Source organism: Bison bison, unplaced genomic scaffold, assembly GCF_000754665.1.
Source record: "Bison bison bison isolate TAMUID 2011002044 unplaced genomic scaffold, Bison_UMD1.0 scf7180017864099, whole genome shotgun sequence".
In the NCBI taxonomy this organism is placed as follows: Eukaryota; Metazoa; Chordata; class Mammalia; order Artiodactyla; family Bovidae; genus Bison; species Bison bison.
In genome coordinates, this window is record NW_011494671.1 from 818,554 (window position 1) to 832,623 (window position 14,070).

At 43.8% G+C, this 14,070-nt stretch overlaps 1 protein-coding gene across 1 annotated transcript in view; it reads left to right on the forward strand.

Moving 5' to 3' along the window:
- The window catches only part of SIPA1L2 (signal-induced proliferation-associated 1 like 2), a 182,007-nt gene extending 168,481 nt beyond the window's left edge, over positions 1 to 13,526 (forward strand). The window contains exons 20-23 of the mRNA XM_010838598.1: positions 7,113 to 7,166; positions 7,687 to 7,810; positions 8,973 to 9,054; positions 12,269 to 13,526. Coding sequence (XP_010836900.1) covers positions 7,113 to 7,166; positions 7,687 to 7,810; positions 8,973 to 9,054; positions 12,269 to 12,415 — 407 coding nt within the window. The 3' untranslated portion in view covers positions 12,416 to 13,526. The remainder of the gene's footprint in view (positions 1 to 7,112; positions 7,167 to 7,686; positions 7,811 to 8,972; positions 9,055 to 12,268) is intronic.
- The last annotated feature ends 544 nt before the right edge of the window (positions 13,527 to 14,070 follow it).

Below are 14,070 nucleotides of genomic sequence, written 5' to 3' on the forward strand. Positions count from 1 at the left end.
CTTTTCTAGTAAGTGAAGATGAAGAAGAGGTTACCTAGAAAAGTCTTTGGACTACAGCAGGGAGTAGGCCCTAAACAAAAAGACTGCTTCAGAAACTTATATTTAAATGGAAAAACAAAGTGAAAATTAAGTAACTGTACTTTAAAAACATTCTACAAAGGTTGTGAAAGAAAACAAAAAAGTAAAGAAAGAAATCAAATGATTTTCTTAAAAAACTTGCAATTGTAATTTCTGCGCAATTTGTAAATTTAATTAATGATCATTTTTTCTTTGAATATTGGTAAGCCAATATAAATTGGTTCAGAAAATGAACACACAAGTGAACAAAATTAGAAATGAGGAAGGAAATTAGTATTAAATAGATGAGAGATGATAGCATGATTAGGGAATGTCACTTTATTCCTATGTTGGAATAAATCTGATGAATAAGATAATTGGATATTTCCTGCAAGAAAGTGGGGAGGGGGGGGTGTGGGAAGAGCATGAGAAACAGTAAGTAGAAGTCAGAGTGTGGAGGGCATTGAAAAAATTAAGCAAGAATATTTCCAAATCCCAAATATCACCCAAAACTAATGTTTACAATTCATTACTTTCAAAGTTTCAAAGAGCGATAATGCCCTTGCATAAATTTTTCTTGAAATGTATTAGCAGCCTCATTGCATAATAGGATTCTTTCCTCATAGCACATAGAAAAGAAAAATTTTAAGACAATCTTAGTCATTAATGTTGATGTGAGACAGCTTAGATGAAGCTCAGTCATAAATTGAAAAGATATTCATTGGTATTAGCAAGAAGTTAGCTGGTTTAATAAAAGAAAACCTTTAATCATAATAAGTTATAATAGATGAAGTCATTAAAAGTTTTCATATGAATTTCTCAGAAAGGGTATGTATAATAGAATTAAGACCTATTTCTAATAAAAATTAAGAATTGAGAGATACCTTCAAACCCTAACAAAGAATATCAACTTTATTCCATAATACTTTTAAAAGTTCAAGTGTAGTTGATTTACAATGTTATGTTACTTTCAGCTGTACAACAAAGTGATTCAGGTATATATATATTATATATACAAACGTGTATAAATATTTTTTTCTTTTTCATACTCCTTTCCCTTATATAATATTATAGGTATTGAATATAGTTATATGATATTATACCAAATAACACTTAGTGGAAAAAAATTTTTTTAATGTTGAAAGTGTATCACTCAAGTCTAGAGACTAAACAAGGATATCCTCAAAGATCATGTCCTTTAATTTTGTACTGGAATCCAGTATTCAAAAGAGTAAATTTTGAAAGTAAGGAAATATTTGTGGATATAATTCTACATCTAGAAAATATAAATCAAAAAAATTATTTGATATTATAAAGTAGGTATTCCAAAGTATAGTTCATATTTTTATAATGCGTATTTTTCAAAGCATTGTTAGCCTTTTCAGTTGTCTATTTCTGTATAACAACCCACCCTAAAATCTATGGCTGAAGACTATAGTTTGTCATGTCTCATGATTCCATGGGTTGGCCAGGCTCAGCTGAGTGGTGCTTCTGTTCCCTGTGTTTTCAGTTGATGTCAGTCATGCAGCTGTATTCAGCTGGAGCCCAACTGGGTCTGGAGCATTAAGGTGACTCCTCCTATATGCCTGTACCTGGAACACTGGGATCTGGCTGGAGTCTTGTCTCCAGCAAAGTAATTGTACTTCTTCACATGTGACTTAAGGAGTCAGGAGAGCATAAGCAGCAGATGTATGATGTTTCAAGACCCAGAATGTTATATCCACCACATCCTATTGGGTAGAGGAAGTCCAGGGCCAGCCCAGACCCCAGGATGGAAGTAGGCTCTTCCTCCTGGTGTGAGGAGTGGCATGTGCAGCAGCCACATAGCAGTCATAAAGGACACCTTGGCAAGATCAAAATAAATTCCTTGGGAGTTCACCTATCATTAGAATCGTAAGGAGAGAAAGCACTGGGCCCTTTGATACCTGAAAAGTCCTGATATATGGAAGGATAGGAATGGAGAGAAAGCACACAGGAAAGATGAGAGCACTTCCTGAGTTAATTCACAGATTTTGTACCATTTCATTTCAAATATCTGTAGGATACTTGCATCCATTTGGAAAATAGATGAATAATGGTCAACAATAAAAGTTTACTGTAAGTAATAATTAAAACAACATAGTAATGATTCAAAGAATAGAAATTAGTCCTTTTGAAGGAAAATAAAAAGAGCCTAGACCAAAATCTGTGTATATTTAAGAGTTAAATGGGAGTGAGGTGGGATTTCCATACTCCTTTTGGATTTAGGACTTGGAAAAGTTGATTCTAGAAAAAGTAAAGACAAAGGTGAATGTTTTAGAAGCATGCCTGGACCATAACTATGGATTTGTGAGAGAACATGTAAAATGTAATGGGACCAGATGAAAGTATTTAAATCTTTGATGAACCTGGAAGAGAACATTAAAGGGGGAACTGGGGAACATGGGTAAGATTTATAATAAATTTGACAGGTGAAACCTAAGTGTCTCCAGTGAATGAAGGAACATGACCACCAAAAACTACCAAATGCCTGAGAAACAAATGGTCAGGACATCTGACACACGGTCTAAGAGAAGGATCACACAGTAAGTAAGGACTTGAAAGTGTTCAGCCACACATGTAAATGTAGACAATAATGAGCTACTTTGCGAGTATGAAAAACCACACAGCAGCTCTGAATAGTTATGAACACTCTCATCTGATATCGTTACAAAGATTATAAAACAATCCATCTTTGTGTTCAAGCAGTGTGACAGCATATAACTAGAGCCAGAAAATGTACCCACCCTTTGACCAGAAATCTCACTCCTGAGAACTTGCTTACTGGCAATGATTCAAAAGAATAGAAACTGTTCAGTACAGAAATGCTATGCAGCATTGTTAAACATTACTTAATAAGTGAATAGATGTGTTATGCAGCTCTGCTCCAAAACCAGTGTCTAAAAATTGAGAACTCCTTCATAAACTTGTGAGAGAGAAGGTGAGTCAAGTGCGGAGTGCCTTTCTCACCAGGGTCCGTGCCTGCCGCTCCCTTCTCCGGTGATAGTTTGAAAACTGGCTGGGTCCCAGTCCTTGCTTGCTGCTGTGTGGGGGATTGTTCTGTTTTCAGGGAAAGGGGTGAGATGTGACCCTCTGCCCATCAGAACTCCTACACAGCACCTCTCATCAGTGTTATTATACACTGAGACCATCATCTGTCACCCTTGCATACTTTTCACTTCCTTTGTATAAAGTGAAAGGAATAATATCGGGTAGAGAGGGACCAAATGATAGAGACAGAGATCCTATCCCCCCAGTATGGTCAAGTGAACAAACCCAACTAGCAAAGCTGGCTGTGGGTTGGACAATGAAACAGGAGAAGGAGAGTGGAGTCTTTTTAAAAGTCCTAGGATTTAAGGTAGTTCTCATTTGTCAGAATATCAGGGGTGGCCAATCGGTGTGTTCTTGGGCATTTGTTAAGTGGATGATGTTGTCTTAAGTGGAATGAAGCGTTAAAGGCAGCTTTATAAACTGATGATCAGAGACTAGATGTCAGTATCCCACACAGCTCCCTGCAGGCCTTTCCTCCCCTCGGGATTTCAGCTCTTCCCCACTGGTGGTAATTATTGCAAGCGGATGTGTGAGCTAGTGGCATGTGCAGAATTAACTCATTTATCAGACACCACTGTGGAAATGAAATAGTTCATGTACATGTATTTTCCAGAAAAGTACAAGTTTACACTTTTATTAGGTTACCTATGCCCTTGGTTTCTTGAACAGAGCATGAAAAGCATACATTTTTAAACAAATTTTTAATTGGAGGATAATTGCTTTATAATTTTGTGTTCGTTTCTGCCATACAGTGACTCAAATCAGCCGTAAGAGTACGTGTGTATATATGTATATCCCTTCCCTCTTTAGCCTCCTTCGCACCCACCCCCAACCCACTCCTCTGGGTCATCACAGAGCGCCGGGCTGGGTTCCCTGTATTATATAGCGATGTGTGCGTGCTTACGTGTAGCTAGAGAGCCCCAACTTTTCTATAATGGGTAGTGTAGCAAAGACATTAGAACAGCTCTGTTTGTGGAAATGGGTTTCATTTAATTTAGCCTCCCACATGCGTGTCCTGTATGGCATGCATCTGGGGCGTATCTGTTCTCCTGTTCCTGGCCCTCAGCAGACATGGCTAGTTGATCAAGCACTCGTCCCTCACGAAGCAGGCTTGGCCTTATGGGGTTCGTTGCTCCACACAGCTGGCCTGGGGTCATGGGGATTATTTGCAGGCAACTGTTAGGTCAGCCATCTCAGCTCAACACTGATATGGAGTAGCCTACAGACTGTGCATCCTCTTGCTCAGTGCTAAATGCACTGAGATGAGAAACTGACAGTAAACAAGGTCCTACTGTGTAGCACAGGGAGCTATATTCAATATCCTGTAATAAGCCATAATGGAAAAGAATATCTCTATCTATATATAACTGAATTGCTTTGCTCTACAGCAGAACTCAACACAACATTATAAATCAACTATGCTTCAATAAAATAAACTTTAAAAACAAGAAACTGACATTGCAATCAGGTTTTTTAAAGATGATTTCAAGGGAAAACATGTACAGTGTGGGTAATTGGATCCTCGCTGAGCTCACCATTTACACGAAGTTCATACTCTGAGCCTCCCTTTTTCTTATAGTCTTGTCTGTGCCTTTCGGTTCAATGTCAGTAATTTCTTGGTTACTAAATATTTATTATTACCGAAATAAGCTCTGGAGGAATAAAGCTTCTACTGGAAACTGTCACTAAATTAGCCATTTTACAAAGTAGTTTAGTGTCTGTACTTAATCAAGTAGCATTCTAGTTGCATTTCAGCCTCCCAAGCTTTTTGGATTCAAAGTGAAATCTTCTTTGTGAAATTACATTGTTGGCAAAACTCTATTTTTGGCTTCTAGCCTCCTGACTGGTAGGACCTTGTTTCTCCCCAAGGAATGTTTGAATGGCTGCCAGTAGTAAGTTCTATTTCTTCGAATATGTGGCTATTTTATCAATTCAGGTAAAAATAGAGGAATCAAGCCAAGATGTTTTCATTGAGATATTTAGACTTGATGATCAGAACCAACTATATTAAGAAAGATAGAAACTAACTGAATTATCACTGGGTTGCATAAAATGTGGATGAGTCAACAAAACTTTTAAAAAGTGAGAAAAATTAATTCTTTGTTTCATTCACTTTGTTCAGTAGTTAAATTCGCTATGAAATAAAAAATGTGTCTGCTGTTTTGTTTTTTTTTTTTTAAGTGGTGATTGTTTCCTAATACAGGGCTGTCACAAGACAGAAGGTTATCTTGACACCCTGGCAGCCCAGACCCCCCACCCTTCCCCAGAGCCACTCACCCCCAGCCTGTGCGCCCATCCTTCCTGCCCCACCTCTGCTGGTCACATCTCATCAGGCATCAAAGCAAGCAATGCCCAAATTATGCTGTTAATCTATTTTCAAACGCTTCTTTATTTTATATTGGAGCATAGCCAATTAACAGTGTTGTAATAGTTTCAGGTAGATAGCAAAGGGACTCAGCCATACATAGACATGTATCCATCCTCCCCCCAACTCCCCTCCCATCCAGGCTGCCACGTGACATGGAGAAGGGTTCCCTGTGCCATACAATAGGACCTTGGTGGTTATCCATTTTTAATATAGCAGTGTGTACATGTCCATCCCAAACTCCCTAACTATCCCTACCCCCCAATCCTTCCCTCCCCAGCAACCATAGGTTCATTCTCTGTGTGCTGTTAATCATAATTAAATTACAAATTATTTCATCAGATGTATAAATCCTACTAGTCTATCAAACTGGGAACATGTCATCTCTTGGGAATGTATAGTTATAGAAGGTCTGTCATCCTATAGAAGGTGCTAAGTGTGGAGCGGGCCCCTAAGCCTTTCCGGAATGTTGACTGAAGGACACCTGAGTGCCTGTCAGCAGGCATTGAGGAGTCATGATGGAGGAAAGGGATGTGCGGCTGGGAACCTGCTGTATGCTCCTTCAGGTGGGGTGCTCAGCATGGCACCCTGGCCCTGCAGCCTGGCTCCTTCCAGGGCTCCTGGCATCTCCGCCATCCTCTCTAATTAACGGGTTGTGTGGGACCTTCCAGAAACCACCAGCTGAGCAGGTAGCTTCATTAGGAGATGCAGCCAGCAGCCAGGGGGAGACATAATAGGTTAAATTAAGCACAGAGCACCCATGACACGGACCCCAGTGTGGTTTCTCAGCCATTAATCAAATCGTGTGAAAAAGCGGCTGCAGCGCTAACGCACCTGCTGCATCCCTCGGGCACGGCGTGTGGAGGGGGAGCCAGTGTGGGTGATGAGATGCATCCCCGGTCCTCACCTCCACCTTGCTGAAAAGCAGGGTTTTCTCTGCATGCCTTTCGGCATTTCTGGGCCAGTGTTCTTGTGTTCAGCCCTCAGAGCTGGGTCAGTCTGGTGCCCATTTCGAAGAATATCACATTCCCTTTCCTGTCCAGCTCCAGACATTGAATGTGAAGTCACTGGTGCCGGGAACAGAAATGGCCCTTTGCTGTTTGGGGGCGAGGACAGGGGGAGGGAAGGTAGTCACACTGATCATTGCTCCCCGTGCTGCAGATCTTCCTCTAAGGGTTTTAGTGAAAATATTTGCTAATCTCTCTTGCTACCACCATCTTCACCTTCAGGGAGCGGGTCATTCAAGCAGACCCAAAATACTCACACCTTCCTGCAGCTGGATTGGCATGTGTGTGGCATGCAACTTAACTGTTGTATGTGACAGCTGTGTGTCCAGCCAGGACCATCACATGTGAAACGGACAGTCTGACCACATTCTTTGGCATTGTATTACAGTCTCTCAGGGCAGTTCTTGGCTTCACACAACACATACACACTGGCAGACACGCACAGACACTTACACACATCTCCAGATACGCACACACGTGTACACATGTGGCCCTCTCACACCCACACATCTGTTTTTCATAGGACCCGTCACCTGAGCCTTACATGTACCCCAGAGGCACTCCAGTGAGGAGAGATATTACTGTTCAAAGGAAAATTCTAAATCTTATTTCAGGTCTTGACTCAGATGAAGAACTTGGGCTGCTCTGTCATCACACATCCTATCTAGGTGACTGTTCGGGGTGATTGTGGGTGCTCCATCCTCCATGACCTTTCCTTTCTGTTTCGTTATCTGCACGTGTGCATGGTTATAGAAGCGCGGAGGGTTGGGGATGCACAGGGTGACATGTCCGGGCCATCGGGTCTCAAGGATGCTCTCCAGGTTTGGAGAGAGGTGCCTCTCCTGAGTTCTGTTCATCACCCAACGCCGTTCTTTCACACCCAGTGACAGCTTTGGCATTTCTTGGGATGTGCACAGAAGAAAGATTGGCTGTAGCAAATCCAGTGTCTGCTTGTTTCCCCATGGCTGTGGTGTCTGTGTGCTATGCAGCCCAGCAGGACGGCCAATCTGAATGCTTGCTGATTGTCAGCAGCTTGCCTGAGTTTGTTTTTCTTTGTTTTCTTTAAAACAGGGCAATAACTGGTGGGGGAGAGGGGCAGATTTTATTTAGAAACTATTTGTTTCCACAGGGAGCCAGTGCCTTGCAGCTCTTCCTAACCTTCTGTCTGTGTGCGTCTCCCCTTCCCAGACCAGAGAGTGGCGTCCTTCTGTACCCTGACGGACATGCACCCCGAGCAGGACCTGGAAGGGGCCCAGGAGCTGCCTTTGTGTGTCGATCCTGGCAGCGGCAAAGATTTCATGGACCCAGCTGGGTATGTGACCCCTGTGGTGTGCCTCCTTCCCATGTCCCAGGCCCCAGCAATTACCAGAAGCTCAGCCCAGAGCAGCCAGGAAACCATCTCCCCTGTCTTCACCTCGTCCTAAAGGACCCAGAAAAGGGACTGAGCGGACCTGACTCTGCTTCCTGCCCTGCTGGGCTGGATGGAGCTTGTGCTCCACGGGCAAGTCCTGCCTCCAAGACACGTGGACCTCCTGGATGGTGAGGTTGAGTTCCCATGTGGGACGGGGTGGCCCTAGTCAGTGTCTGCCACCTGATCACGGCAGCAGCACTGGACAGGACACCTTGCTGACCACCCTCCCTCTGCCAGGCTGCACGCACTCAACTCCTGAGCACACATGCTCCCCTCAACCCTGGGCCTCCACCCAGCCCCTCACCTCCCACTGAAGTATGCCAGGAGCCGGCTGTCTCTACCCCTGTGTTCTTCTTTTTTCTTTTTTTTTTTAAATACTTTTTGCTGCACCGCACAGCATGTGGGATCTTAGTTCCCCAACTAGGGATTGATCCCGTGCCCCTTGCATGGGCAACACAGAGTCCTAACCACTGGAGCACCAGGGAAGTCCCTCTGTCCCTGTGTTCTTGATGTGTTCGTCACCCACAGGGTGTTACTTTCTTTCTTAGTGCCATCCACTCCTAATTCCCACTCTTCTATCAACTTGAGTGATCAATGACTTGCATGATCATCTTGGTGATGAATTTCTTGATACGAGGCTCCTCCATCCATGGGATTCTCCAGGCAAGAGTACTGGAGTGGGGTGCCATTGCCTTCTCCTCTTTCTTGATAGAGAAAGGCAAGTTGGGGAAATTGAGTCTCTATCTGGTTCCCAGGACTTGATTCTGGTCTGCCTAATCTCAGCTACCTAAACACATTTAGATCATCTATCTTTTGTTTTCTTACCAATGTATATACCAATAGAGATTCTGAAGTCCCTTTTAAGTCAAAAGCAACCCAGGAGGAATTTTCCACCGAAGCAGTGACCTGCTGACCTTCAACATCTGACACAATCTTATTTATTTCCTTGCTGTGCTCTCAGCACATGATAGAATGTCTTCCATGAAAACATTGCCAACTTTCTGGATGCCCTGGCTTGACTTGAGCACCCTTGAGTTGTTCTAAGTCATTCCTTCCTTGCTAGGGAGCGCTCTCCATCCACACTGACCGGGAAAGTCAACCAGCTGGAGCTGATTCTTCGGCAGCTGCAGACAGACCTTCGGAAGGTAAATCAATCAATTGGAAGTTGCTGCTCAGAACTCTTTCTCTTACGCAATCAACCCCTTTTAACTACTAGGAATAAAAAGAAAGACCCTTGAGAATGCTAAGTGCCCTAATCAAAGCCCAGCAGTAAATGGGAATGGAGATGCCCAAGGTCTGACTCCATCTCTTGCCCACAGCTACTATATTTTATTGTAGGAGACACAAGATCCGGTAGATCTGACTGAACGAGGATGAGCCTTTGGGTGGCCGGTCTTCAGAGTGAGGTAGACACGCAGCATACTAGCATTTGTCAGTTCAGTGGATTATCAGTTATGAGTTGACCTAACAGGAGTTAGTTGGTGCCAGGAAGCCTGGTCTCCCCAAGCTATGGTCCCCTCAGTGAGTCAGCGACTTCTCTACCCGTCAACCTGAGTGTGCTCAGTCCTCAAAAGACATGACGTTGTTTATTCCATGGACGTTTGCTGAGCTCTTGTTGAATTACCAGTGCCGTGCTGGGTAGCTGCTTCACTCTCCGGGAAAGTGAAATGGGGCACAGTAGCTGGAGGGTGATAGCTGGGTGGGGAGGGTTTTGCTGGTGAAAGAAGGGAGAAGTAACAGCTGACATGAGTGCTGGTGGAGATGACCCAGTTGGCAGGGAAGTAATAGTGGGAGTGAAGAGTGTAACGTCCTCAGCCTAACAAGGAGGGTGTAGCCCCAGAGCAGGGACTGTTCTCAACAGTTACCAGAGCAGAGTGTGTATGAGTGATCCACGCACGAGTGCAAGTCTACCTCAGAGATACTGCAGGTTTGGTTCCAGACTACTGCCATAAAGCTAATATCATTGTAAATTGAGTCACATGAATATTTTGGTTTCTCAGTTCATATGAAAATTATGTTTACACTGTACTGTACTGTAGTCTATTAAGTGTGCAATAGCATTATGTCTACAAAAACAATGTACATACGTTAATTAAAAAAAAACTTTATGCTAAAAAGTGCCAAAACAATTAGAGTAGTAATACTGAAGATCAGACATCTCCATAACAAATGTAATAACAATGGAACAGTTTGGAATATTGGGAGAATTACCAGCTGTGACACAGAAACATGAAGTGAGCAAATGCAGTTGGCTAAATGGTGCTGAGAGACTTGCTTAATGCAGGGTTGCCGCAAACCTACAAATTGTAAAACATCAGTCTCTGCAAAGCCTAGTGAAGTGAGGTACGGCTGTAGTCCAAACAGAGAGAGGTTGACAAAGTTCTCCTCTAGTTTATTTCTTTATTCCAGAACTGAGAGTGAGCAATGGGAAAGAGGGTGAGAGATAAGGATGGAGGGAAGGTGTAGAATGGAGGGTAATTGGGTATTTAGTGGGATTGTAGCATAAATTAGGTGTTTCCGCCAGCATGGATGACCAGCTATCCTAGTTTACCTGATGGGTTTAGAGCTGGCACCGGGAACATCTCAGACCAACTGGGATGGCTGGTAACTCTGTTTCACGATAGGTGTAGAATAATTGGAGAGTTGAATTTAACCAGTATTAGAGTTATGCAGTTTGTAAAGGATATGATTAAACTGAGAGACTCAGAGTCTAAGCTGGGTGAGGAGGAATAATGTCCCTGCAGTGGGTGTCAATGGACATTGACCATAAGGCAAGATTGCTGGATTAAGATCATTTTTGAGGGGTGGATACTGGATAAATTATTTTAAAAAGACAACAGGCAGTGATCAGGCAGTCAGGGCTTGAAACATTTAGGAACATGTGCAGTTATCAATAATAGCTTGAAGGTCCAGGATATGGCTCAGGCGGGGTGAGGGGTAGTGAGGAGGATGGGCTTAAGATCACAGAAAGGCTGAATCATATGGATTGTCTGTTGGGTCTTGAAATCATTAACAGACATGATGAATGGAGAAGGAAAGAAGAAAAGTGAACCATGCTCTAGAATCTTATGGAGATATAGTTGACCATGGCAGAGAGCAGGGCTCTGTCATGCTCTCACAGGAGCTGGGATTTTAGGGGAGAGTAGTTACCTGCCCTGGGCAGCAGGGGCGAGGTGTTGGCCTGCCTCGCCTCTAACCAACGTGCTCTTCAAAACAAGCCCTCACCATTCTGAGCTGCTGGGAAAGCAGCATCCCCGAGAGAGAGCCAAGACTCATTTACAGCTGAAATTAAAGGAACAGTCATGGAAGAAGGTGTTGAGAGTATAGAAGGTTTTAGTGACAGGACACACTCCGTGGGTAGAGGAGAAGGACTGAGGGTCATGAGAGGCTGGCAGCTGGGCTACAGCAGGGATGTCTGAGCTGTGCTGGGAATGAGAGCCCCAGAGCTAGGGGAGAACAGGAGCTTGATTCTCTTGTAGTGACCAAGAGAAAACCAGACTTGAGTGGGCTGAGTTAGCAACCAGTCCTCATCCAAGCCTCCTCTTGAGACTGGTGTCTTTGTTCATTAGATGAGGCAAGTGGTGTTGGGAACAGGTTGTGGAGGGACAGGAAAAAGGAGCAAACATCAAGGACAGGACGAGACATGCTGAGGGGGCCAGTGTCCTGAAGAGCCTGAGCTCCCAGCTGCAGGTGTGTCTGTGGTGTTGACAATCAAGTCACCTCCCTTTAAAAACAGCGCTCACCAGGAGGATGACCTCCTCTTTCTCTCTTGGTCAAGACATCCCTTTCAGCATTTGGGAGCTCAAATTTGTGTCTATTGGACACAAATTACTGTCTATTGGAAACTCTGTGATTCTTCTGAAAAATCTTGAGTATTTAAACAGTTTTAGTAGCACACTTTGAAGGTTATTATGGAAATACACCTTCCCAAGAAAGCTTTCAGATGAGAAGAGATGGTGAAAACCAAACCCACAATCAGCAGCTCTGCGGATTCTGACTTGTCCAGGAAGAAGGCATGCCGTGGAAGCTCTGTCCTCCTATCCAAGGCAACACCTCTTCCCAGGCCCCCTTTTTCAGAGAGAAGATGATCAAAACTGCTTTATCATCTTCCCATGTAACAGCTGTCTTGGCTCCTACTGGGAACAAAGTGGGAAGACAGGAAAGAATATTCTTGTTACTTACTCTCACCCTCGTTCTTAGGGAAGCCAGAACAGGCAGTCAGATCCCCTCTGCCCCCAAGAAATAAACAAACACATATGTAAACTACATAAATAGGGATAGAAGCGCTCAGACTGCAGCTGGGAGGAGAGCCTGTGCCTAGCAAGTGCATGACTGTTTGTCTCCATCCCCCTCTCCCAGGAGAAGCAGGACAAGGCAGTGCTGCAGGCGGAGGTACAGCACCTGCGGCAGGACAACCTGCGGCTGCAGGAGGAGTCGCAGACGGCTGCGGCCCAGCTGCGCAAGTTCACAGAGTGGTTCTTCAACACCATCGACAAGAAGCCGTAACCAGGCCACCACCCAGCCGGGGACCCTGGGGAAGCCCAGAGTCCCTTCATAGTCGCCAACGTGTGGTTTCTTGCTGTGCTTCTGGCCCATCGTAGCTGTGTTCGCTGTCCCACTCTGTCTAGCACCATGCCCCCAGCAGGACAGGGAGCCACTGTGTGACCGCAGAGAGCAACACCCGTGAAGATGAATGTAACGCTGGTGTCGAGATGAATGTAACGCTGGTGTCAGTGTGGACCTTTCAGGCTCTGCTGAAACGGAGCTCTGTGTGGGCTTACCTCACGAGGGACGATGGTTGGGCTTTATGTATCAGGTGACCCAGTAGAGATATTAAAGCAGTTTACCATAGTTTGGGCTTTAGAATTGTAAAATAAACATGAGAACAAATAATCAGACATATACTTTAATGTTAAAGGTGCTCTATTTTTTTGGATGTACAGTAGTTTTATTTCCACAGCCACATTATCCTAGCAATAAGAAAGAAGCAGATGAAATAGTTGGAAAAGCCGTGTCGGGGCAGGGGGTACAGAAAAAAGCACTGATGTGTCTAACACGAGTTCAAATGCAGTTCCTTTAGAGACTTATTTATTTGCAGGAGCAAACGGTGCCTGAATATTAACAGTGTTCTGATTCAGAAAAAAGATTCATATGCCTTGTAAATGGCTCACTGAGTAGTCACTTCAACTCTTAGTTCACTTTTGTATAGTTAATGCTCTGTTGAAAAAAAGCATCAACCTGCTTACTTACGAGAGCTCTCCTGTGTGCCATGAGCCAGCAGAATCACTTGTACAATGCCAAATTTGTTTATCTTTGTACAGAAGCTTTGATGAAGTGTCTTGTATTTAACACCCTTATTTAAGCTTATTTAACCTTAAACTGTTAATTTTATAAACTTTGGTTTCACCTGCACTATGACGGAGGGCGGTGTAGGTGGCAGAGGGCTCAGAAGAGGCTGAGCTTGCCAGAGCAGAGTGAGGAGTGGGGCCGGACCTTCTAACAACTGGATGCTGCTAGTAACAAGTTGTTTGTATTGCTTTACCATTTTTAACTGTTCTATTTGAGATGAACGTACATTTTGCTTTTTTTAATAAATGTTTAAAATGAGTCCACATGAGGAACAGTGTTGTCAGGTGAATGTAGACTTTGATGCTCTGATACGTCAACAATCTGAGTGTATGAGAATTTATTCTGGGTCATTTAGGACCGTAATCTGTACTGAGTACTACTTAGCCTCCTTACAGAATCCCAACCTGATTTAAAGAGTTACTAGTAGCAGTTAATGGTTGCCACGTGCCAGACCTTGTTCTTTGCACTTTTCATCCATCTCACTGAACCCTCGCATTACCCTTCCTAGTTGGGTGCTGGGATTCCCATCTTACAGCTCAGTAAACTAAGGCTGAAGCCATGCAGATGCTTTTGCTTTACAGGGTAACCAAGCAGATACAAAAGTTGATGTTATTTAGAGAAAACAAAGGAACCTGGTCTAACCTCCCTGAATGGACAGTCTTCCCGCCTTCCTAAGCCATACCTATGGACGAGACCAGAAGGGTTCTGTTTGTTTTTTGGTCAGGCCACATGGCATGTGAGATCTTGGTTTTCTGGCCAGGGGTGGAACCCGTCACTCGTACTAGAAGCACAGAGTCTTAACCACTGGACTG